This window comes from Pteronotus mesoamericanus, unplaced genomic scaffold, assembly GCF_021234165.1.
Source record: "Pteronotus mesoamericanus isolate MK-2021 breed Mesoamerican mustached bat unplaced genomic scaffold, CSHL_Meso_final contig_33, whole genome shotgun sequence".
Lineage (NCBI taxonomy): Eukaryota > Metazoa > Chordata > Mammalia > Chiroptera > Mormoopidae > Pteronotus > Pteronotus mesoamericanus.
In genome coordinates this window covers 9,861,283-9,885,408 of record NW_026555135.1, presented here as the reverse complement: position 1 = coordinate 9,885,408, position 24,126 = coordinate 9,861,283, and the positions used below count along the sequence as shown (strand labels likewise).

General features: G+C 38.5%; 1 protein-coding gene across 4 annotated transcripts in view; it reads right to left on the bottom strand.

Annotated features, from left to right (window-relative positions):
* ANKRD42 (ankyrin repeat domain 42) overlaps nucleotides 1-17,010 on the bottom strand; it is a 56,223-nt gene extending 39,213 nt beyond the window's left edge. For 2 of the 4 annotated variants that reach the window (XM_054576351.1, XM_054576352.1), the window contains exons 1-4: nucleotides 16,102-17,010; nucleotides 14,390-14,556; nucleotides 6,043-6,150; nucleotides 378-497 (exon numbers count right to left, since the gene is read on the bottom strand). In XM_054576351.1, coding sequence (XP_054432326.1) covers nucleotides 378-497; nucleotides 6,043-6,150; nucleotides 14,390-14,556; nucleotides 16,102-16,159 — 453 coding nt within the window. In that variant the 5' untranslated portion in view covers nucleotides 16,160-17,010. Of the gene's footprint in view, nucleotides 1-377; nucleotides 498-6,042; nucleotides 6,151-10,838; nucleotides 10,919-11,746; nucleotides 11,821-13,436; nucleotides 13,440-14,389; nucleotides 14,557-16,101 lie in introns of all 4 variants that reach the window. The other 2 variants (XM_054576353.1, XM_054576354.1) reach the window with 2 other exon arrangements.
* Between the last annotated feature and the right edge of the window lie 7,116 nt (nucleotides 17,011-24,126).

The window sequence follows — 24,126 nt, the reverse complement described above, 5'->3', positions numbered from 1 at the left end:
ATCATAGTACTTCTTTAAAGCCCTGGCCATTGTGGCTCAGTTGGTTGGAAAGTCATCCCAAAGACCAAAAGGTCCTGGGTTTGATTCCCAGGGAGGGCACATACCCAGGCTGCAGGTTCAATCCCCGATGGGGGCATATACAAGAAGGCAAACAATCAGTGCCTGTTTCTCTCTCTTTCTCTCTCTCTCTCTCCCCCCACCCTCCCATCTTCCTCTCTCTCTCAAAAGCAATGAAAAAATGTCCTCAGGTGAGGATAAAAAAAAATTTACTTCCCTAAAGTCATGAAAAATATTTTAAAAGTCAGGATAATCAGACTACCAAATGCTACTTCATTTATATGATTATACATTTTCACATATTAACAGGAATCCCTCACCACTCCACTCCGGAGCATTATTTGTAAAGTGAAAGAATGTCCATGTGTAGCGGCAAGGTGTACAGGAGTGCAACCACGATCATCCTGAGCTGCCAGATTTGCTCCATTGATTATAAGAGCCTAAAAATAGAGATAAAAGAATGATTTTACATGAATATAGATGTAAAATCACAAATGCAGATGCATATTATTTAAAGGCAAGAAATTTATAAACCTAGCTAAATTATTATATATGTTCTTACATACGTACCACAGGCAAAGTGTGAGAGGACCTTAGCTAATCCGAAAAAAGTGTTTAAGATCGTTTTTAACATTGCCTAGGAAATCTTTATAATACTTGATTTCACATTCTCATTTGAGCATGTACATACAATTTATGAGGCACACTTTTATGAGCACTGAATAATAACCATTAAGTTAAACACTTTAAGCTAATAAAGGTGAAATTTAAACTTGCATTATTTCAAAAGAACAATCTTTTATTAATGAAATCGTTTGAATACAATTTTGAATACAATAAAAGGATTTCATTATTAAAGTAACTAGAGTATCTTAGAAAAAGTTTAATTAGTCATGACTCCAATTGAGAGTTTTAAGAATAATCTCCATGATTTAATCTGACTTACAGTAACAAACTAGTTAAATTATCACAAATCACATATTGAGCACTTATTATGTTTTAAAAGTCACTACAAAGCATATGAAGACTTATCAACTCAGGGAATTAGGATTTATGTAGGGACAAAGGTAACTATACAAAGCTGTCCTTGATAAGCAAGAACTAAACAGTATAGTACAAAGACAGCACCACACCAGCTCTGAGAAGAGGTCACTTTGAGGAAGAGAAGGACAATCAAGGCAAAGGGAATGGCATGAACTATTGCTTAGAGGAAGAAAGTATCAAGTAAAGAAAGCTTCGTTTGACCCCGATGTCACTGTAAAGTACTATTTCCACTTTCTACTTCTCAAATTAATTCCTAAATGTCAAATCCACCTGCAAATTGAGTGTCACCCCCACCACTGCATAGAAATACAGCCAGCCTGCCCCTGTAGGGAGTTCCTAAGTTCAGTGGCACTTCCTTAAGCTTTATTCCCCTTAGTTTTATCCTGTAACTTATACTCTGCGTAATTCTTAAATGTCATTCTTCACTTGCACAGCCCTAGTAGACCCTGGCTCTAGCTCCTAGACTTCCTCCTCTCAATTCCTTACGCTTTTTTTCTCTGCTTCCTCGCACCCCTACTACTAAAATTCTTCAACATTTCAGCCTCAATACTCACTCTTCTCTACACTTTATTATCTGAAATCTTTTTCTCCAGCTCCCTTTCAACTGCCTGCACCTTCTGCACCTGCATCTACAGGCCCCTTAAACTCTAAATGTACTAAATTGAACTCAACCTTTTTCCTCTCTAATCTCCATGGCCTTTCAGATATCCCATCAGTAGTTTCATAATCATTTGTCATTCTGACTCAGAACTTCAAATTATCATTATACTTTCTCAATAACTGCTTTGGAAGATGTGAGATCATTTTCTCTCTTTCCCACTGCCATCACCTAATTCCACCTTCTATGGTTAGTGAGCACACGAAAAAAATATCTAATTTTTCTTCTTGTTTCCAAACTCTCTTCATCCCAGGTAATCCTGGCTATGTTTCAGAAAACTAATTTCCTGAAATACTGCTTTCATCACTTCATTCTAATATTAATGTCCATGTATATGTATGTGTATGTATATATGTATATCTATATGATGGGGGACTCAAATGTTCAAAAATTTTTAGTTTCAGGTAATAGCTAAATTTAGTAATCAATGTATGTAAAAAGCTATTGTCCCAGGAGCTAAAGGTATGACCCACCATGACTCCAGGAGATAAGCAGTTCCACCTTTGTGCCTCAGGACTGCAAGCAATCAAGATGGTATCTGAGCCACTGTGTTCCAGGGTGGGATGGCCACTGCCCACCATCCAAGAACAGATAAAGACCATGACCCAGGACACAGATAAAAGAATGCTACAGCTTTTTATCTGATTAACTTTTTCCCTGAATTCCAAACCCCTTACCTACACTTTTCTTCTCCCTATAAAAAGGGTTGGTATAAAATGGAGTTTGAGATGGTCTGCTGCAGTACAAACCCACCGTCTTCTCAGATTGCTGGCCATCTGAATAAAGCGCCCATTAAGATTCAATCCCTGTCAGTTCGGTCTGGTAGGTGACAGGAAGCAGGAATGCAGGCTTCTCCGGTTCCATACATATCTATATATGTAGTATGTGCATAAAACCTCTTTCCTATACAAATGAAACTAAAATCTTTATTCTGCTTCTCAGACATTTTACAAATCTAGCTCATCCAAAGTTAGTTCATAACAGTCCACAGAACAAACCATCTACACTCAGTCAAACTAATATAATAGTAATATATCCCATGAACACACCTCATTTTTCTAATTTAGGGACTTCACATAGAATCCTAACATGGAGATTAAAAGGACAAAGTATAGGTTCAAATCCTTGCTTTGTCACTTACTTAGCAAGGTACTTAACTCACTCTGAATCTGTTTCCTAATCTAAAAAAAGTGGGTGAGGGTCTCATAAGATTGTTGTGTTAAATGAGGCGATACATAGGAGACTATGACTGACATGTTAAAAAATGTTCAATAAATGAAAATCATTATTTTTATTTGCTCCTGACATATTCCCAACTTACAATGCTTCTTTACTACTTAACTCTTTGATATCAATGTATTCTTTTAGGTTTAGCTAAACCTGTATTTCCTCCACTTAGGATTCTTCTGTCTCCAGCTAAACTCTGTAATTCTTCTCATCTGTATTTTTCATTAGAACCTTAACCACAAGCTGTGTTTTGTAACTCACTGAGTAGAGCTCCTTCATTCCAAACAGAATCTCAGCCTTCTTACATGCAGGGACTGTTTGCTTATACAGTTTTGTATTCTTCCAAATTCTAGTCTATTTCAGAACACTGATTAAATCCAGTTACTCTGGTAAACTAGATCCTGCCACATATTAATGTGCTATTCTGGCCAGGAAACACATTAAATAAGTAATTTTAGGCACAGCAAGCTATAAAGGCGATAATCTGTGCATAACTGTGACAGCCCTTAAAACAATCCAAACAGATAAACAACTACTTCAAAATAAAATGGTCTCTTGTCTTATATCACTTGTTTAAGTGGGTAGTTGATACCAAAATATCTAAGACATAGAATCCCGTAAGTTCGTATTTAGAACATACTGGGTTGGCCAAGAAGTCCATTTAGTTTTTCCATAAAATAAAAAACACATTTTTCATTTTCACCAATAACTTTATTGATTTGGATATTTTGAATAGGTCGACTATCTCCCATTATTCGCTTCTAGTGCGTAGAGGTCAGGAGTGCTGCTAAACATCTTCCAATGCATAAGACAGCCCCACAGCAAAGAATTATTTGGCCAATATGTCAATATACAAAGAAACTTCACAAAACACTTTTAACATGTTTGATCAGTCACAGCTTTCTCTCCATATACTGCACAAATTTGTGTGTGCGTGTGTGTTATTCAGCGGCATTTCTTGAAATAAAGCCTAATAAGCCAAAAACATTGTGTATTTTCTTCCATCTTCAATGTTAAAATGGCTACAGAAAAATTCCCCAATTTTGATGTTTTTTTAAAATGCACACTGATACGACAGCTGTCACAATCCAATCCAACAAAATTGTTTTGAATGAAGTTAAAGACAAGTAAGCACCACTAGAGCCATGATATTGAAAAAATGGACTTTTTGGCCAACCCAACAGAAGTGTGGTGATTGCGAGGGGTGGAAGGGAGGTATAAGGGAACTAAATGGTAATAGAAAAAACAATAAAAATTATTTTTAAAAAAATAATAAATTTGGAACAATGCCAGGGAAGAGGTGATGGATAAGGAAAGAGGTGGCTGGAATTGGTGCAAGCTGAGAGACAAGTTTTAATTGGCTGATCGGGAGAGCATTGGAAACATAAACTGCAAGAAAAGGTGTGAGAGAATTAGGTGGCCTGTGAGGAAGGAGAGGCAGCAGTGCACAATCTGGTGGAGGGATAAGGCCAGGAATTGGATGGAAGCCCAGAAAAGTATCTTAGTGAAAAATGGAGTATTCCAGGCAGCTGAAGTTCACATGGACATCTCAAAAGAATTTATAAACATTCCCTCTAAGAAATAGATTCCTTATAGGGTTTTCTAATATTCTAATAGAATCTCCCAAAATATAACAAAAATTATTATTTTAACATAACCTTGGATTTCTTCTTTATAGCTACATGAAGTGCATATCTGAATAATCTCAAGGTTCGTATAAAACTACCATGCCGCCCTCCTTTTTTTTTTTTAAGAAATCATTCTAGGTCTCTGGGGGAAAAAAAAAAATGTATTGGTGAATCAGCTATAGTTACTTCCCCAAACAGAAATTTGTTTTGTTGGACCAAAATGACACCTCACTCTTGCATTCTATTGCTGGATCCTAAACAGAACTTTCATGTTTTAAATTCCTTCAACCCTACTCTCAGTTTAGCTTCTATGCCTGTGCCTTTTGTTTTCCCCTCTGGGCAACAGCCATTCCAAACCTCATCCCACCCCCTTTTTTCCTTGCATCTTCAGGCAACTAACTCTCCTTCCAACATTATTTTGTACAGATATTACATTCCTTTGAAGCGCTTGCTCCAAGTCAGCTTTGAAGTCTGTGTCTGGGGTCAGGATTTCTTGCATTCTAAACAGCACAGAGAACATGAACATACTTAGCCCTCACCCTGATCAGATTGTGTCCCTTTACATTAGCCCAGGCTTGAGGGCAAAGGAACTGGGTCATATCTCTTCATCAACATGGAAATCTGACAGTCAGTCCTGCAAAACTATTGGGAGGACAGGGCAGGCAGTATGTTTGCCGGCTTCTTAGGGTATGAGCAACACAGGCTATAGCATGGTGGTTGCCGCCTAGGCTCTAAGGCCAGACAGTCTGAATTTAAGCTCCAGCTTCACCACCCCTTAGCTGTGTGACCTTGGGCAAATTCCTCAGCCTCTATGTGCCTCAGTTTCCTCATTTAGGAAATAGAGATTCTAATAATCCCTACCCCACCGAGTTGTTACGAGGAGCATGTTATGTAGAAGTCAGTGATTGTCCTGATTCTCATCCCCAGACTGGTGATCTGAAGTTCTCTGAAGAACAGAAGGAAGTATATCACTTCAAAGTATTAGGACTTGGCAAAGAAAAATTGTTTAAGATAAAATGACTGTTTTCACTAGCACTCCACTGAACCCATTTTGTCTAACTTTCACCTGAATTCCTACTTTACCTGTATGTCCATGCCCATGTTTAACACCCCTGAAGCTTTATCAGGCCCAGTGTTTATCCAGCTTCATAATAAAACTAAGTGTCTGACACTTTTTGCAAAAAAATAAAAATGTACATTGATATGACATCTGTCACAATACAGTCCAACAAAATTGTTTTGAATGAAGTTAAAGACAACTAAGCACTACTAGAGCCACCACATGGAAAAAACATAGTTGACTTTTTGGCCAACCCAATAGAAGTAAACCTATAGGATCAAATTATTAGAATAAAAGCAATAGCTTAACAGAACTATGCTAAAGTAATTAAACTTATTGAATTTTTAAAAAGTAAACAAAGTTATTACCTGCATACAAGCATCCTGACCCCTGATTGCAGCTATGTGAGCTGCTGTCCAACCTCTCGTAGTTGCTACTGTAATATCAGCTCCATGCCAGAGGAGCCAATGAAGACACTAAATTAAGAAAATAATCATGTTAACAAGTAATAAGGCATATGTTTTAAACATTTTTCTATCTTTTAAATTTAGTCTGTTATCATGAAATACTGCAGCCAGAGAAGCATCGTGAGTGAGGAAGCCAGGTATAAGAAAAACAAAAGCAGAGATACAATGATATGGTAACCAATATTTGCCCCTTTTTTAAAGATTTTATTTATTTATTTATTTACTTATTTATTTAGAGAGGATAAGAGAAAAAGAGAGGAAGAGCACTTATCAGTTGCCTCTTTCATACCCCCAACCAGGGAGCTGGCCTGCAACCCATGTATGTGCCCAGACCAGGAATTGAACTGGCAACCTTTCAATTTGCAATATGATGCCCAACACACTGAGTCACACCAGTCAGGGCTTGGCTTTACTGTTGGGTAAAGAATAGGGAGCAATGAGAACTGCGACAAACTGGAGACAACACTCCTTGTCAATAAGGTGCAGATGCTACTCAATACCATCCAGTTGTTGCTATGAGTAAAATGTTGATCCAAACCTAATGTTTGACCAACACTGCACAACCCAAACAAAACACATGTGAGCCAAATTCACTTAGAGTCTGCTAGTTTGCAACCTTTGCCAAAAATTTTTTAAATGGGTCCAGAAGCTTCTATATCAAAGCAAACTTTGATATTCTGATGATGCTCTCTAAAACTATGGTAGTTTATATAAAAAAGAGTAGTAATCAAATGCATCTTCATCTAAGATTTTTTAAAATTACGCGGTTTCATTTTCATATAGTACTTAAGAGTTCTGCGCCAGATATAGTATTACTGTTTTTATATGTTCAAGTTTGTAGATTTACCTTCGAGAAGTTTCTTTTAAAAAAATTGATTGTATCATTGCAATATACTGAAATCAGTCATAGCTATATCATTTGTTGAGAAGGCTTATCATTTAGGTGTCATTTGTTGGGAACTGTCCCACCTGGTTTCAGGGACTATAGCTTTGCCAACAGGCAAGAGGGGCCCAAACCTGGGGCTGAGCAACAAGGCCTTGGAAAATATGACACTGAGGAGACAAAACCTGTCCCCCTGACAGGGGCACAGCCTCTGCCTCCCTCACATCACCCTGCTTGGCCCCAGAGAATGGCTGGTTAGTCAATGATGGGTAAGACCCCCTCGATGGCAGGGGCAACCTAAGACAGGCACAGTCGCATAGGGGCCATCAGGAAAGGACTTGGGGGACATGGAGAAGGGGAATAAAAAACCTCACCTCTCGGCTTTGTCGTGACCAGAGTCCTCATTCAATCTGAAAGAAGTCTCCTTATCTCTTGGCTGCTCTGCTCCACCCACCTGACTCAGGCTTGAAACAATACTAAAGGCAGATACAGCCCTAAACTAGATTGGGCTGTTCCTGGGAGAAATTAGGCCTGAAGAAGGAATGCATTAAATCCTATGAAACTTACTTTGCTAAGAATGCCCTTGAGTTTAATGAGTACTGATGTTTGGGGTCGAGCATATAACCTGATCAGTTTCCCAGATTTCAGGGCTGAATGGGAGCCACCCTGTCTACCAGACCCCAACCTGAGGCAAATATCTGTGTTCCTTCAATTGTTATCTATGATCTCTATCTATTTCCTGTAAACATAGACTTTTGACATTGATTGATGAGTTTTGCATTCATGCTGTATACCCCTGCACATATTGTTCTCAATAAGTCACTTCAAGAGAAGGGCTAGGGGCATTCTACACTAGAGGGAATTATACCCCTCCTCCTTTTCCTGGCAGACCAAGAAGTGTCTGAAACGACTTATTTTATTTTCCTTCATCCGCAATGACCCGCGGGGGGGAACTCTGCAGGGGACGTGGTACCCCCCCCTCAGAGGTTAGTGGCCAATAATATATTTTTTAAAAAGCTTGACTTCACTAATGATCACAGTGAATCATTCATTAATTCAACAAATATTTCTGGTGATGTAACGGGGCACAGCCAGGGCGCCCCCTGCAAAGGGTATTTTGTAACAGGGTCCAGAGATTCGGGTGTGCAAGAAAAATATATTCCCCCCACCCCAAGGCGGGCCACCATGGGGGATGGGAGCCTTGAGCAGGGCCATTGAAAGTCGGTTTGCATGTCAATAACAGGATAGCTTCCTTCCTCATTTGCAAAGAGGATTGTTTGGCATATCACCAAAGCTAATCAGGAAGGTTTAAAAGACTTAATACAGAATGTAACTGAGAGAGAGGAGAGATGGGGGCCTGCAGGAGAGAAAAAGGGACACGGACTGGGGAACGGTGTGAAGACCACGCGGGAAGAAAGAGGGGAGAAAGGACTCTTGCTAGTGGGCCAGGAGAAGGTGCCACATGGTTATGGATTAACAGCTGGAGATTGCGGCGACGCAGTAGATGGTGCTGACACCCGCGAGAGGCCTGCCTAGCCGAGCCCTGGGCTTCGTTTTTTCTTCTGAAGGATGGTACCCCTGACTGGCCTGACTGGCCTGACTGGCCTGACTGGCCTAACTTGGCAAAGGGGGGAAGGCAGGACAGTGTGTGTGCTGGTGATTGTTTCGAAGGGATTCTGAGGTTTAAAGGTGACATTTAGCCATTAATCAAACCTGTATAACTTTTGAATAAGTAGTTCTTTTTCCTTTTCACCAAACTCTGCCATTCAGAGCCATAATTCCAAAGCGGCGGGCAAAGGACCCACAACCGAGGGGTCCCCGGGGAAGGAGGGTGTCATTGTTTCGGTAATAGCTATCTGGGCACCGCCCCCCCAACGGGTCCTTTTGTTCGGTAACAATGAGACTACTATATAGTAACCCTGTTCAGGTACTGGAGAATACTGTAAACATTCACATACAGGTTTTTTATTTGTCCTAGGTAAATACATAGAAGCAAGATTGCTGGAACATAGGCGAGTATATGTTTAACTTTATAAAAAACTGCCAAACTGTTTTCAAAAGTGACTGTATCATTTTACACTTCTACCAGCAATGTATGAGAGTTCCAGTTGTTCCATATCCTTGCCAATACTACATATTGTCATTTCTTGAGTATTTTTGTTTTCATTTTGTCATTCTAATATGTGTATAGGGGCCTTTCCCTGTGGTTTTAATTTGCATTTCCCTAATGCGTAATAATCATTGACCTTTGATCTTTGAGTATCTTTTCATGTGTTCAATTGCCATCCATATTATTTTTGAGAAAGTGTCTATTGAAGTCATTTATCATTTTTTTAATTGGGTTTTTTGTTTTCTTACTACTGAGTTATAAGTCTCATATTCTGGTCAAAAGTTCAGATATATGATTTGCAAAGATGTTTCTCCTATGTTTTCTTCTAAAAGTTTTATAAGGTTAAGTTTCAAATTTCTTTTACATATAAAATATCCAATTGTGCCAGTGCCATTTAATGAAAACCGTATCTGTTCTCCATTAGATTACATATGCATCTTTATCAAAAATCAATTGACAAATAAGCAATAACTCAGAAATGGCTAAGTGAGGAGATTGGCAAATCCTCCCCTAAAAGCAATGATAACACTTGACAATGTTGTCAAAAACAATCATTTAAAGACTCTGAAAATTGACTGAAGGCAATATAACAAAATAAGGAGAATTTATTCAAGAAAATCTACTGAATCTCTGCAAGAACAGGAAGACTGGGACTACACCTATCCCTCTCCCTGCTGCATGGTGCAGAACACCTACCTGGGTGGACACCTCCATTGTTGTAACCAAAGGGTTGACTTTATTAGGAGCTAAACATGAAAATTTTCATGCCCAGGCACATTGTCAAAAACACTTCCACTCCTCGGAACAATCTGAGAAAGCCAACATCAGAGCTAGCCTAAAGTCATGATACTGGTTGGGGCAAGCACAAAACTAAAGACTATCCAGAAAATTAATAGGAAAATCCAAGAAATGAGATGGCCAAAGTGGACCTTACTAAGATTCCATTTATTCCTTGTAATCTTAAAGGCTGCGTGCATGTACAAGGCTGCTCAGACTCAGAAAAGACTGCAGAGGAACTACGTTGACTAGAAATTCCTGGTTAAACATGAGGCCTTGCATACACAATTTTTTTTTTCAAGATGTCAGACTGACTTGTACATTGCTTGGATTTTGAAAACATTCCCCAGCTATACCGAGGCCCATCAGTAAAAGATGAAATCCTTACTGGCTCAAGGTATTTTAGCATATGCTTTCATAAGTCACTGGCTGACCAATAAGCTTTGCTAACCCAGTGGTGAACCCTGGAAAGCCAGGCTTAAAAAACAAAAAACAAGTGTTAAAGAAAACAACAACTGAGCAGAGGCCACATACTGTGAGGAAACCAGACTCCACATAATTAGTCCAGGCAAGCAAACAAACAAATATATAGAACAACCACCCCTTGGGTAGGGGTAAGGGAGTAGGATCAAACTCCAGAGTTGCTACAATATAATCTAAAATATGCAGTTTTCAAAATGTCTAAGTATGTTGGAAGATGAGATTGGAAATATAAGTCTACCATATTAAATAGCCTGAACCTTATCCTATAGAGGATGAGTATTAAGTAATATCAGATTTTAGTTTTAGAGTGGTATATTTATATACAGAAGATGAACTAGAGGTAGACAAGACAAAAAGAAAAGAAAATCAATTAGATCTAAGGCAGTGGCTATGAGGATGAAGAAGACAAATTCAAAAGACAAAGATGGAATGGAATCAACTGACCTTGTAATCAGTTCTTTCTGCATCAATGTGCACCATGAAGGGCACCTTCATTAGAGAAATGTTGATAATGTATAATGCTTCTGTAAGAAATTGAGACAACTCAAGCAGATACTTTTTAAATAAATGATCACATTTGGTGCTTCTCAGATTTCTGAGAAAATTGCTTTGTAGTGTATATTACAATGATCACAACTGACAATATTGCTTCACAATAGTTCTGTGAGTTTTTTCTGTTGTTATTAAACAAATACTTCAGATCAACACTTTTCAACCGGTGTGCCGCAGGATTTTTTAAAACATGAAATACCTGACTATTTAGTCAGATGCACTGACCTCTTTTTCCTTATATTGTCAGATTTAAAAAATGACAACATAGAAAGTTATATCTTCTTTTGAGATATGGACTAATGAGAAAATATGGTATTTTTCTATTGCATTAAGTCTTTAGCTCCTTATCAGTTACTCCCAGTATGAAAGATGAGACATTCTTTGCATTCTTCAATAAAACTTCCCAAAGGTAACTTTCTGTATAAAGAGCTAGTGGTGAGTGCTTTTCTTTGTTCATTTGTATATTGATAAGAACAAAGAAAACAGTTCACAAATTACAACACCTTTTGATTTTATTCTTATAAAAATTTTTTTGGTCAGTTTTTGGATATTTTCTTTCTTGTTCTTACTCTCCTGCTATTTATAATATTATGAGTGTAAATATAGATGCAGAGAAATTTCTCCTTTTTTTAATACTGCCACTCTGCTTTGACATATATAAACATATACACACATCCACATACATACATGCATATTTACATGTGTATATATACATGTATGTGCATGTTTATTATTTTTTAAAATGTTTTTATTTTTCCTTTGGCTTTAAATTTAGTCAACAAATTTTTCTAAGTACATACTATGTGTCAGGCTCAGTGCTAGGAGCATAGTGATGAGCTGCAAGATATTCTGTCTTCTCAGAGCCTTAGAAAACCTGAAATATACAGTAGGGCACAAAGGGAAAGGTAATTAACCCTATTAACATTACCAGTCCTAAAATGCTACTTGCTTGTGGTATTATACCCATCCATGAGTGTGCTATTATTACTTGTTTCTTTTCTTTTTTATATTGCTGTGATCATAACACATAATATTTTAAATTTAAACTTAACATTATATTGTGTTCTCTCATGTAACTAAGAACACTTTGAACATAATTTTAATGAGTATATAATATTGCATTTGTGGACAGCCCATAATTTATATAGTTTGAGAGCATTTAGGTTGTTTACAATTCTTTTCTATTGCAAATAATGCTGTAATGAATATGATGAATATCTTCTGCATAAATTTCTGTCTTTTATTTTCTTAAGAAATTGTCAGCAATAAAATGGCTGGGTAAAAGTATTAAACATTTCAAAGGTCTTTGATACATAATCCTAAAACCAAGATCCCTGGTCAGTTGTTTCTTACCCACTGGCATCAGTTCTTATTGATGGGCTTCTATAAACAGAATTTAAAAAATAAATAAAAATTAAAAATTAAAATTAAAAAATGACAATAGCCAACATAACAATGGCCACCTGATGTAAATGAATCAAAATTATATCTATTTTTTTATCAGACTGGCAAAAACTATACTTTTTGGTGTGCCACAGAATTTTAGTAATTAGTTTTTGTGTGCCATGAGATGAAAAAGGTTGAAAACCACTGCTTTAGATGGTGAAAAAAATTGAGAAAACTCAATAATGATTCAAAAGCCATTAGCCCTGAAAACTAAGAAAGTGATAAAAATGAATAATAGTTTAGTTTTACAGCAATTGAATTTGAGATACTAGTCAGATACGCATAAGTTGTTGATGAAGCACCCGATATATAATTTAGGAGAGAAGGCAAATCCATGAATTATGATGTAGAAGTGATACAGCCAAGGAAATCTAACAAAAACTGCCTGGAGAGAGAGAAGGCAGAAGCATAAAAATACCTATATTTATAGAATAGGCAAGGTTGGTTAACCAAAGAAGCCTAAGTGAGAGTAGTAATCAGAGAAGCTAAAAGGATACCAGGAAAGAGATTAAATAAATAGTATATCAAGAAGTCCTATCCTATTGGAATGTAGCAGAGTAAAATCAGTATTTCACCTCTTCAAAGTCATCAAAAGAAAAAAGAAAAACAAGGGGCAAAAAACATCTTTGATGAAACTAGGAGACATCTGAAACTCAAACCACGAAACAGATGGGAAAGTTGCCAAACTGTAGATCAAATAAGGATGTGGGAGGAAGCAGCAGAGAAAATACCCACCCAAGGCTGCATGGGCAGAAAGATCCATCAAGGCACATTTCTCACAGCTGAAGGAGGTCACCAAAAGGCCAAAGGGAAATCCTTTTTACAGCAATTCAAGTGGGACACACAAACTGGTGGAGAGAGATTCTCCAAACCAGATTTGGTTCCAAGAAGCAGAAGAACCCAGACCAGAAAAGAAATCACACAGAGAAGCCATATTCATAGCAGTCTCTGTGTAGCAGTGGAGAAAAAAATGACTGCATAGTGAACAGACATACCAAAGCAGACAGTCTGGGGAAATGTAGTTAAAATAAGGTCCCCATATACAACCTTGAATCATAAGAAAAATTTCAGTTAGTTATGTACACAGCCCAAGAATAAGAAGTTTCGCATAAAAATGTTACTAAGCACTGCTTGTACTGTTAAAAATTGAAACAAACTATAAATATCCATCAATTCAAAAATGAATATATTCTGATATTAGTCAAAGAATAGACTATTACAACATGGCTGAAAGAAATAAACTAGATTACATATATTTAACCACATGTATCAAGCTGCATAATGATTCATGTCATTTATATAAAACAAGTCATTTAAAACAATGATATAATCATATGCAATAACAGCATAAAACACAGATGGGAATAATAAACACTAAGTTCAGGGTAATAGTTATCTCTCGAGTTAGGAGGAGAGAAATTATGCCGGGGAGGGGTTCTCAGGGACTTCGAATATACCTATAATATTCCATTTGTTTTCTAAAAATCTGAAGCAATTATAGCAAATATGTTAGGATTTAAGAGAACTAGGTATTTATTGTGTTACCCACTTTAAGTTACCCTTTACACTTGCCTTTGGAACCCAGCAACCACACTGTGAGGAAGCACAAACTAGCCCAGGTGACGAATCCTCAAAATAGGCCCATATGGAGGAGAGTTAAGGTACCCAGCCTACAGCCAGCATCTACTAGCAGACATCTGAGTAAACAAGACTTCAGAAAGTTCTAGCCCCAGGTTTTCAATCCATAGCTGAAGCCCCAGATACCACGGAACAGAGACAAGCTGTCCCTGTGATCCAAATCCTGAGCATAAAGAAATGGTTATTTGATGCCAATAAGTTTTGGGTTAATTTGTTACAAAGCCATTGTGACCAAAACACCCAGCATTAGACAGAACAGAAAAGGAAAATATTTACAGCGCCTAGTATAGGGTATTAGTCCTGTTGATTACAGTTACAAAACTGCTGTAAACTTATCCCAGTTTTATTTAGCTTCTTACCTCCAAACTTCCAGAATGTGCTGCCCAATGTAAAGGGGTAAATTTATGGAGAATATCAACTTCATTAATGTTGGTTCCACGTTCTACTATTTCTGAAAGCTGCTTTACATCTCCAGCTCGAACTGCATCATGTATGCTACCAAAATGCACCTTCTTCCTGGTGCCTACTGAAAAATGGAATTGCTTAAAACGTATTATAATACAAAAAAAAATACTACAGCAATAAGTCAAAAGAAAGAACAAAATCACTTTGGCTTTCCAAATTACTACAAAGAGCATTGCGATTAACATCTTAATCCAACTTCCATTTCAGTTCTAACATGTAAAGAGCACGGAGAAAAGAACAAACTGAAAACCAATGGCTTTTCTTGGACTGATCAGAGAACTGAGGTCTTGGCAAACTGCCACCCTGAATCCGGAAAACACAGGCAAATACAGAGAAACACCCTCAAGTTCAGCTTACTGGAGCAGAAGCCACTGGAGCCATAAAGAGCTACAAGCACTTAAACGGGGAGTCATTAAGAGATTTTAAACAGAAGAATAATAATTATCAGATTTGTAATGCTGGGTGTATAGGACTGGCTTTGGTGAAGGGACTGACTGGGAAGCAAAAACACCAGAGATTCAGGGAGAGACCATGTAAGAAAATAGCTATGGTAGTTTATAGCAGGAAGGTTGAGACCTGCAACCAAAAGAATGGCATTAGGAACAGAATATTCAACAAATATTACGAAAACAGGTTGAAGTGAAATTGGATGTGCATAGTAGACAAAATAAGGGAAGAGTATTAGGATAACTCCAAAGAGTCCAGCTAAAGGCCTTGGTGTGGTGCCACTGAGAGAGTGAACACTAAACGACAGAGAAGGCATAGGGATACAAAATTACATTTTAGACATGCTCTCAAGGTGCCCAAGGAAGAGTTCCAGAAGGGACTTGTGCATACGAGTCTGCTGCTCAGAGAGGTCTGGAGTTCAGATCTCAGTGTTAGATGTGTCTCAGTATTAGGTACGTTTTTCTGATACCCATCCTCACCCCCTACTGGAACTAATGGCACTCTACTCTTCTTTATAATATTCACCATACTAGTCCTTATTTGCTCAGTATTTATCTTCTCCAGTAGAAGGTAAGGAGTATGCTTGTTTTCTTTATTGATATATCCTTAAGACACAGTACATATTAGTCACTTCATAAATATTTACTAGATGGCTGAATGAATAACATAGATTTGGAGTGCTCACTAGGGTTGAAGTCATAGTGCGTAACAAGAGAAAAAACCCCAGTGATGGCACTGTCCAGGAAAAAAGCAACATTTAAGTAGAGGATGGAAATAAAGTCAGCAAAGAACACAGGGAGTCAATAAATTGGAAGAAAGAAAACTAGGTAAGTCTAATGTCATCTCCACAGGGTCAAATGCTTCAGAGAAGTCAAGAAAGAACTTAAAAGCGTTCATAAGATTTAACAAGGGTGGACATCAATGGGCGAGAAGTCTCAGGAATGCGCAGATGGGAAGAAAAAGGTGGGGGAGTAAAGCTAAACTGAGGGAGGCTGGAGAAAAGGTGAACAACTTTGAGACCCACTGAAAATAGGTCACTCAGGAGAAATGAGGAGTGACAGCTGGGAAAGGGAACTGCCAAAAACGGGTAAGGCTGATGGGGCAGAACTGAGAAAAAGAGTGTAGCAGAGACAAGGGCTATGGAAGTAATCGAACTCACACGGGGTTGCCGTGTCCGTGGAGGAGGTGGAAGGGCCTGAACGGGGCACCCCGGGCATGGTGCGATCCCACGGACTCCGGGGAGGAGAGGAGTCCAGGCCCCTGCTGCTGCGGCGGTCTTCACTGGCTGTCACCCACGAGCCACTGCAGCGGCCGTCTTCGTCTTCGCTAGGACCAGGGCCGCCGTCCTCCTTTGCTCCCTCGCAGGAGCTCCTACAGAGGGACCCTCCGTCTTCACTGTCTCTCTCCCAGAAGCCACTGAGGTGGCGGCTGGAGTCTTGGCTGCTGCTCACCCCGGAGGAGTCGCTGGCCGCGTAGCCGCGGTCTTCACTTACTCCCTCCCAGGAACTACTAAAGCTGGGGCCGCCATCGACACTCTCTCCCCACCAAGAACCACTTAGGCGGCGGCTCCGCTCGTCACTGACCCTCTCCCCGGAGTCGCTGGTTCCGGGGCCGCGGACTTCCCTGGCCCCCTCCCAGGTACCACTGAGGCGGAGACCGCGGTCTTCTCTAACCGTTCCTCCAGAGTTACTAGACTGGTGGCCTCCCACTTCACTGAAACTGACGTCGCTGCTGCCAAAGCCACGGTCTCCTCTCACATTCCCCCAAGGGCCGGTATGACTGTGGCCACCATCTCCCGTAACTGTCCCTCGAGAACCACTGCGACAACGGCCAAGGTCTTCACCGACCCTTCTGAAGTGACTGCTGAAGAAGACGACGTCCTCACTTACGCTTCCCGTAGAGACGCTGCAGCGATGGTCATCGTCTTTATGGATTCTTTCCCTCTCCTCTCTGAGAGTAAATTTCTGGTCTTCGTTACCTCTTTCCTTCGACCGGCCGCCGCGTTGGCTGGGTCGGCCGTTTATCCTCCACACGCGAGGGCCAGTTGCGGCGGCCGCCGTCGTCTTCGGCTACTATTCCCCGCGAGTCGCTGTGGCGGCGACCGCTGAACACGGTACCCTCTCTTCCAAGTAACTTTATAGCGTTCTGACTCCGGCCACCAGGTTGGAGCTGTGGCAGAACCGTCGCCTTGGAAACGTATAAACTTCCGGCGTGCTCTGGTCATTTCCAGTTCCTTACGGCTTGCGTCACTTCCGTCTTCTCTTCCTTCACCTTTTTCAAGGCTTGCTCTTAGGAGGAATCGGATACTGGTGTAGACCGGTGTTTGGTGAAGTTCCGCTCAGTCTCACACCCAAGCTTTTGTAGGCCTGGTTTCTGTAACTGCCTGGCCTGGATCGCGCCTTCCAGGGCTCAGCGCTCAGGTGGAAGCTCCAGGACTGCCGTCTGCGTAGGTGACCTATGTAGCGCGTGCCGGGCGGGGCCTTTCGTCCTTGGCTAACCTAGTGTAATTTTTTTAGTGCTGTTTGGAACGTTGAAGAAAAGCTATTCTTAACCCTGACTTCTCACAAGTGTGGAAAAAGACCTAAAGGAGAAGTTAGCAGCTGCAGCCGCTCTCACTGTTGAGGGCTTACTAGTGCCTGGCCCTCTGATAATCGCTTGGTACTTAATTCTCACAATAATTTTGTAAGGTAGGTGTTAACCCTATTTTACAGGTGAGGACATTCAAAGTATCAGTAATTTGCTAAGGCCAAACAGCAGGTAAGTTTTAAAGCTGGTGTAAAAAAAAAAAAAAAAAAAAAAAAACAACCCCACAGGTCTTTCATTAGTCAAAAGACTGTTCCGGGTCTTCTGACTTCAAATTCAAGGTTCCTCCACTAAAATGTTGACGTTGAACAGTTTCGCCCACATCTTTTTTTTCAGCCCTATTGCTTAAAGTGTATTCTTCCATTAAGAATTTATTGTAAATATATGGGTCATATGTGTGCAAAAGTGCTAGCAGCTGAGAATACAAAAATTAAAATTCTCTGTCCTCCAAGGGCATCAGCCACGTTTATTCCTTTCACCGTTTTTTTCCCATCTTCATTGCCTTGCCACAGGGTTTGTTGTTGTTGTTACCTTTTTCTCTCTTTTTTTTTTTTTTAGCTACAAAACTTAAATTTTACGTTTCGATTACAGTTTACATTCACTATTATTTTGTGTTGGTTTCTGGTGTACAGCATAGTGGAAGACAATCATATACTTGACAAGCTGATCCCCCTGATACTTAATTACCCACCTGGTATCATACATAGTTATTACAATACTATTGACTATGTTCCCTGCGCCGTACTTTACATCCCCATGACTATTTTCTAACTACTAATCTGTACTTCTCAATTCCTTCACCTTTTTCACCCAGCCCCACAACCCCCTGACCTCTCCCTTGCCACAGGTTTGTGTTGTGAATGTATTTGGGAAATTCCCCTGACTGTATTTTTCCTTTCTTGAAACACAGTAAATTGCCTTTCTTTAATTCCCATAGCATCTTGTAATATTAATAACTGCTACTTGTTGAGTTCATATGATGGGTCTGGCACTGTAGTAAGTGCTTTATATTAGTTTTCTTATTTAATCCTTAATAATACCAGGATAGTGTTACTGTTGGTTTACACAGAAAAAGCACGAAAGTTAATTGTCTCAGGACACACAGCTAGTAAGTCGAAAGTACCTGAATTAGGGTTTCTACCTAGATCTTTGATTTTGCGGTACATAATCCTCAAAGTCCCTGAATTCCTGCAACCTTTGTATTAGACCACTTACCACATTGTATTATAATTAACCTGTTTAGCAGTTGATCCTCACCCCTACCCTTCAAGGACTCTGAGCTTCTGGAAGGTAGGTACTGTGTCCATTATTCATCTCAGAACTCCTGACATCTAGAATAAACAGTTCAAGGGGAAAGGGCTTACTAGCTGCTGTGTAGGTGAGTGGGTGGGCTGATTGGTTGGTTGTCTGGTAGATGAACTGATATACTGAAAGTAAAGGTTTTTACAGATACAAGGGATTTGGGGGTTAGTCATCCCAATTCCCTCATCTTTAGAAATGGGGCATTTACCAGACATCTGTTGAATTATTAATATGGGACAGTTTCTATGCTAAGTGATTTGCAAATAGTTTCACACTTAATCAGTATTATTATTTCTGTTTTTACAGATGAAGAAACAGCGCAGATTTGGCCAAGATCACTTAACTAAGAGGTGGGGAATTGGAACCCACTATGATTGACCCCAAATTAATACAGTGCTGTAGCCACTTACATAATAATGGTAAAGCATTCATCTTTTGCTTTGTTGTATGGATAAACTCACTGAAGGAATGAGGCAGCACTTAAAGGATATACATGTGGCAGGAAGGATTAGAAAAGGAAAGAGAAACCAGAAAAGCAGGAAAAGTAAAATCTTCCAAAATAGATTAAAAAGGATTTAAAAATAAAAGCAGAAGTAAATGAAATGGGAAAATAAATTGATCACAATAACAGCTGGTACTTGGAAAGAACAATAAATAGACACTTAGCAAATCTGAGGGAGAAAAGGAGAAAAAATGTTGGAAACATATTACAGATATGAGGGTCTTTGAAAATCTGAAATGATTTAATGTAAACTTTCGCTAATAGTTCTGAAAATTGACTTGTATCATTTTCTAGGGAAGTATAAATTTCAAAAAAATTGGCCTAAGAATTAGAAAACCTTAATAAACTGATAATAATTTTAAAAATGACCTATGTATCCCTGACAAAAGTCACGAGGAACCAAGCAGAAAGAGTGGAATACTTCCCAACTGTGAAGGTAGCATAACCCTAATAGATTCTAAACAAGGAGAGTAAAAGAAAAGACTTATGTCTCAGTCTCACTTACCCTAAGGAAACTATGAAGACTGCAGTGCATTTAGAGTGTCACAACCAAGTTGGGTTTATCCTACCAGTACTAGGATGGGTTAACTGTACAGCAATGAAAATTTCCTAATTTAATAAATGAGAAAAACTGTATGATCTTAAGTGATACTGAAAAGTCACTTGAAAAATTAGCACCTATTACTGATTCAAAGAGAAGCTAAATTCGTAATAAGTAATAAAAAGAAGCTTACTTAACTGAAGGAACAAACAGACAGCACACTTAACGTTATGGTCCAGGTTATCTGCAGTCATTCCTGTAAGTCAGCACTGGTCTGAGAATTTTTGCCCCAGTGTAATAATAAGATAAAGTATGATTGGAAAGGAAATTAAGGTGTGATGTTATTGTTTACCTGGAAAGTCTAAGACAACCGTAAAATATTAAATATTAGAATAAAGAGTTAAGTACTTAAGATGGTCAGCTGTAATGGCAACATACAGAAGTAAGATTTCCTACTAACCAGAATCAATTTTTAAATGTAAAGAAAAATCTTTACATTAGCAGCAACAGTGGTGGAATATTCTAGGAATAAACTTTTCAAGAAGTAAGCAAAATCTGCATGAAAAAAACCATAGAACTTCATTTATGGATGTTACAGAAGATCCAAATAAATAGAAAGAAGCTGTGTCCCTGTATGAGAAGGCTCAACTATTGTAAAGATGGGATTCTCCTGAGACTACGTTAGTTGCATTTTAAGTAAAAATTTACTGTAATTTTTAGTGGAAATTGGCAAGATGATTTAAAGTTTATCTGGAAGATTAAATGTGCAAGATTAAACAAAATATTTTTGAAAAAGAACAATCAGTGAGGACTTAACCCAAATACATATTAGAACTATAAAGCTAGAGTATTTAGAACAGGGTGGTGGTATTGGAATAGAACTAGACAGATTAGTGGAACAAACATTAATTGATCTGCACTTAAGCCGATTTGTTTATTACAGAGGTACATTTCAAATGGAGAAATGGAGGCTCTTCATTGTTTTCACATACAAAAATTTCAGAATGAAAAATATTAACAAAGTGTTAGAAAACAATACAGAATATTTGTTTAATAAATCATAGGAAGACCTTTCTAAGAAAGACAAGCCCCAGAGACCACAGAGGAAAAAGAAAATAGTGTAATAAACATTTAAAAAGCTACAAGCTGTTACTATAAAGTCAAGATGAGAAAAGACATTTTTTTCTAAAAATTAAAGAATAAATAGCAAAAAACATAGAAATGCCAAGTGGAAATTAACGAAAGAAAAGATACTCAAATTCATAGGCTGTTGGAGCAGCATAATGATAAAAACTAAAAGATTATGGCTAATGAGTGTTGGAAGAGGTGGCCTCAACAAAGCACTCTGAAGACTGCTGGTGAAAGACTAAAGTGGCATCACCCATTAAAGACAATTTTTGTACTGCCTCTCAAAATTTTAGATACCATGCTTGAACCAGCAACTTTCAAGTTGTAAAATCTTCAAGATAACTTGCTGAGATGTATATACTAACATAGTCATTGCAACAATTTGTAGCTGTAAAGAGAAATTTAAATATCCATCAGTGAAAGAATGGCTAAATTATGTTATGCTTATAATATGAAATGTGTAGTGGTAGACATACAGATCTACGTGCATTAATCAACATGGAATGGTTTGTAAGGTGGTAAATGAAAAAAGGCAAAACTATATGTGATTTAATTTCTAAAAATTATTTTCTAAATGAATTTCTAAGTTTGGGAAGGATCTATACCAAATTGGCATCTCGGGTTACTTTATACAAGAAAGGACATGAAAGTAGACTATTTTCTATGCTTTTATTTGTTTTTTAAAGTTTAATTCTTCCTAAGTAAAAATACAGAAGTTTAGGGAGACCTGCACTGTCACATAAAACAAAAGAGAAGTTTAACGACTATATGACCCAGGAGAGATTAAGAGGCTAAGAAAAGCACATTGGTTTTGGCAAGGAGTCATTGATAATACTTAAGAGCAATTTTAATAAAGTAGTCAAGATGTAAAAACCATGTTGTACAGGATTTTAAGGTAAGTAAGGGACTCAGTTTCTCAAGTGAAAAAAGTTTCAGAACACACTGAAGTGGGCATCTCAGCTTTCCAAGGAAATGGTACCCTTTATAAGCAGGAAGATTATGGTTCCAATAAGTGAAAATGACTAGTCCTCTACCTCTATCTTAGGTTTTCCATAGTGAGGTACTTAACCAGTTTGTCCCCATAATCCCCCGTAAATCAGCTCTTTACATCTAGTTCCAGAAAAAGAAGCAGGGCCAACCCCAGACTAAAAGTTGAACTAAGGTGGTTTTGGTAACCATCTCTACTGCCTGCCTGTGTACATTCATGCTTTCCAGGCATTCTTGCTCTCCTTTTGGTGTGCACCTCCAACCCCTAAGGGATCCCACTGGTGCTTTTTGGCTTTTTTGCTCTTCCCCACCTGCCCAATGAAGTGTCCATTATTTCAGGGAGCTGGCCCCATATAGGATTAAGAGAAAACTTTCTACTCCTACAGAAGTCAGGCCTTGACAATAGCCTGACTTTCGATCTCTACCTCCAGATTACCTTTTTAACTAAATCTTTTCACTTATGGACATGGTTAAATGCCTCCTTATGTTTTCCTGAATATTTTGTATAAACCTTTCACAGCACTTATTTGGCACTAAAATTGGATGTAAAGAAAGCCAGGAAAATAGAATCTAAAATCCTCTAAGCTGTTGTATGAGAATCTTAGTTTTATTTTTCTCCCTAAAGCTTATTTTGTTTTTAGCTGAATAACATTACTGTGTAGTATTTTCCACAACATGAAAGTTTAAGTAAAGTTTTGTTGACATTGTATAGGGTATAAATAATGAAATTTCTAGTTTTCAGGAAATAACATACTATTCCTTTCATATGGTCTCAAACTCATTTCAAATGATGTTTTTCATCTTCCATAAGGTTTCTAGCTTTTCTTGCCACACTTTCCAATATAGACTACTGTTTATAGTTCCCAGTGCTATGTGTTAGCTATTACTTTTCCATCTTCTGGGGCTAAATTTTTTTTTTTAATTAATTTTTACACAGAGGGGGAGAAAGGGAGAGAAACATCAGTGTATGGTTGCCTCTCACATGCCCCCCACTGGGGATCTGGCCTGCAACCCAGGCAGGCATGTGCGCTGACTGGGAATCGTACTGGGGACCCTTTGGTTTGCAGGTTGGTGCTCAATCCACTGAGCCACACCAGCCAGGGCTGGGGCTAAAATTAAGTGATTTCTAAATCAGATTTGCCTGTTCATTAGAGTGAAGTATGGAACTTTATTAATACAATTGACATACTAGTTTCAAGTGTAGCTATGGAGCACCTTAAATACTGAGTTATCTCTGAATGACAATCTACTAAACAACTTCAGAGATAAGGAACCTGTTCTTAACTCGGTTATTCTAGTGCACAGCCCTGGTTAAATTTTGCCGGTGGGGAGTGGGAGAGAACATCTAAATCCCTACCTGACATCTAGCCGCCTACCCCAAAGAAAAACTAGGAATTGCATTCTGAATTCCAGGTCCAATACCTGTGGTCATCTCAATACTGCCCCCTCCAATTCTTCTAGTGCTATCTAGTCCTTTTCCAGCTCCAAGTGACAACGGTTATGTCTCTCTAACCTGTGGTTCCAATGAGCTAACTTACTTAGCATGCTAATATCTCCTATTCATTTCATTGTAACCACAATTCTCTCCAGTTTAAGATTAGCTCCTAACTATGTTGTCACCTATCATCCACACTACTTCAATAGTGTTCTCTCACATTCCTATGAATTTAAATGTTCTCTAGGCACCTCTATATATGGGTATTAGTAGGTTTGAATGTCTTTTGTCACATACTTTTCATAAATACTGACAGGTCTCCAAAACAGGCATAGCAACAAACTACATTTTGGATTCAGATTCCAGCATTTCTTTCATAACTATTCATGTATATTCAAAATTTCAGTTATCACATGAACACAACCAGCTTTCTTACTAAACCTCTCTGTAGCATTTGAAAATCTTAAAATTTTATTGATTCCATTTTTAAAAAAGCTAAGATGCAAATAGGGTATTACGTGTTTAAAATTCTTGTGGTCATCAGTGTAATACCTTAGCATGACCAAGAGTACGTAATCAAAGTTACTGAGTTTTAACCATATAAAAATTAATTTTTGAAAACTGTATTTGCTGTTCATTTCTTCATAGATACCCTTCCATGATTGTGGACTCCAGTCCTAGTTATCTCCCAAGACTCCGCTATCCG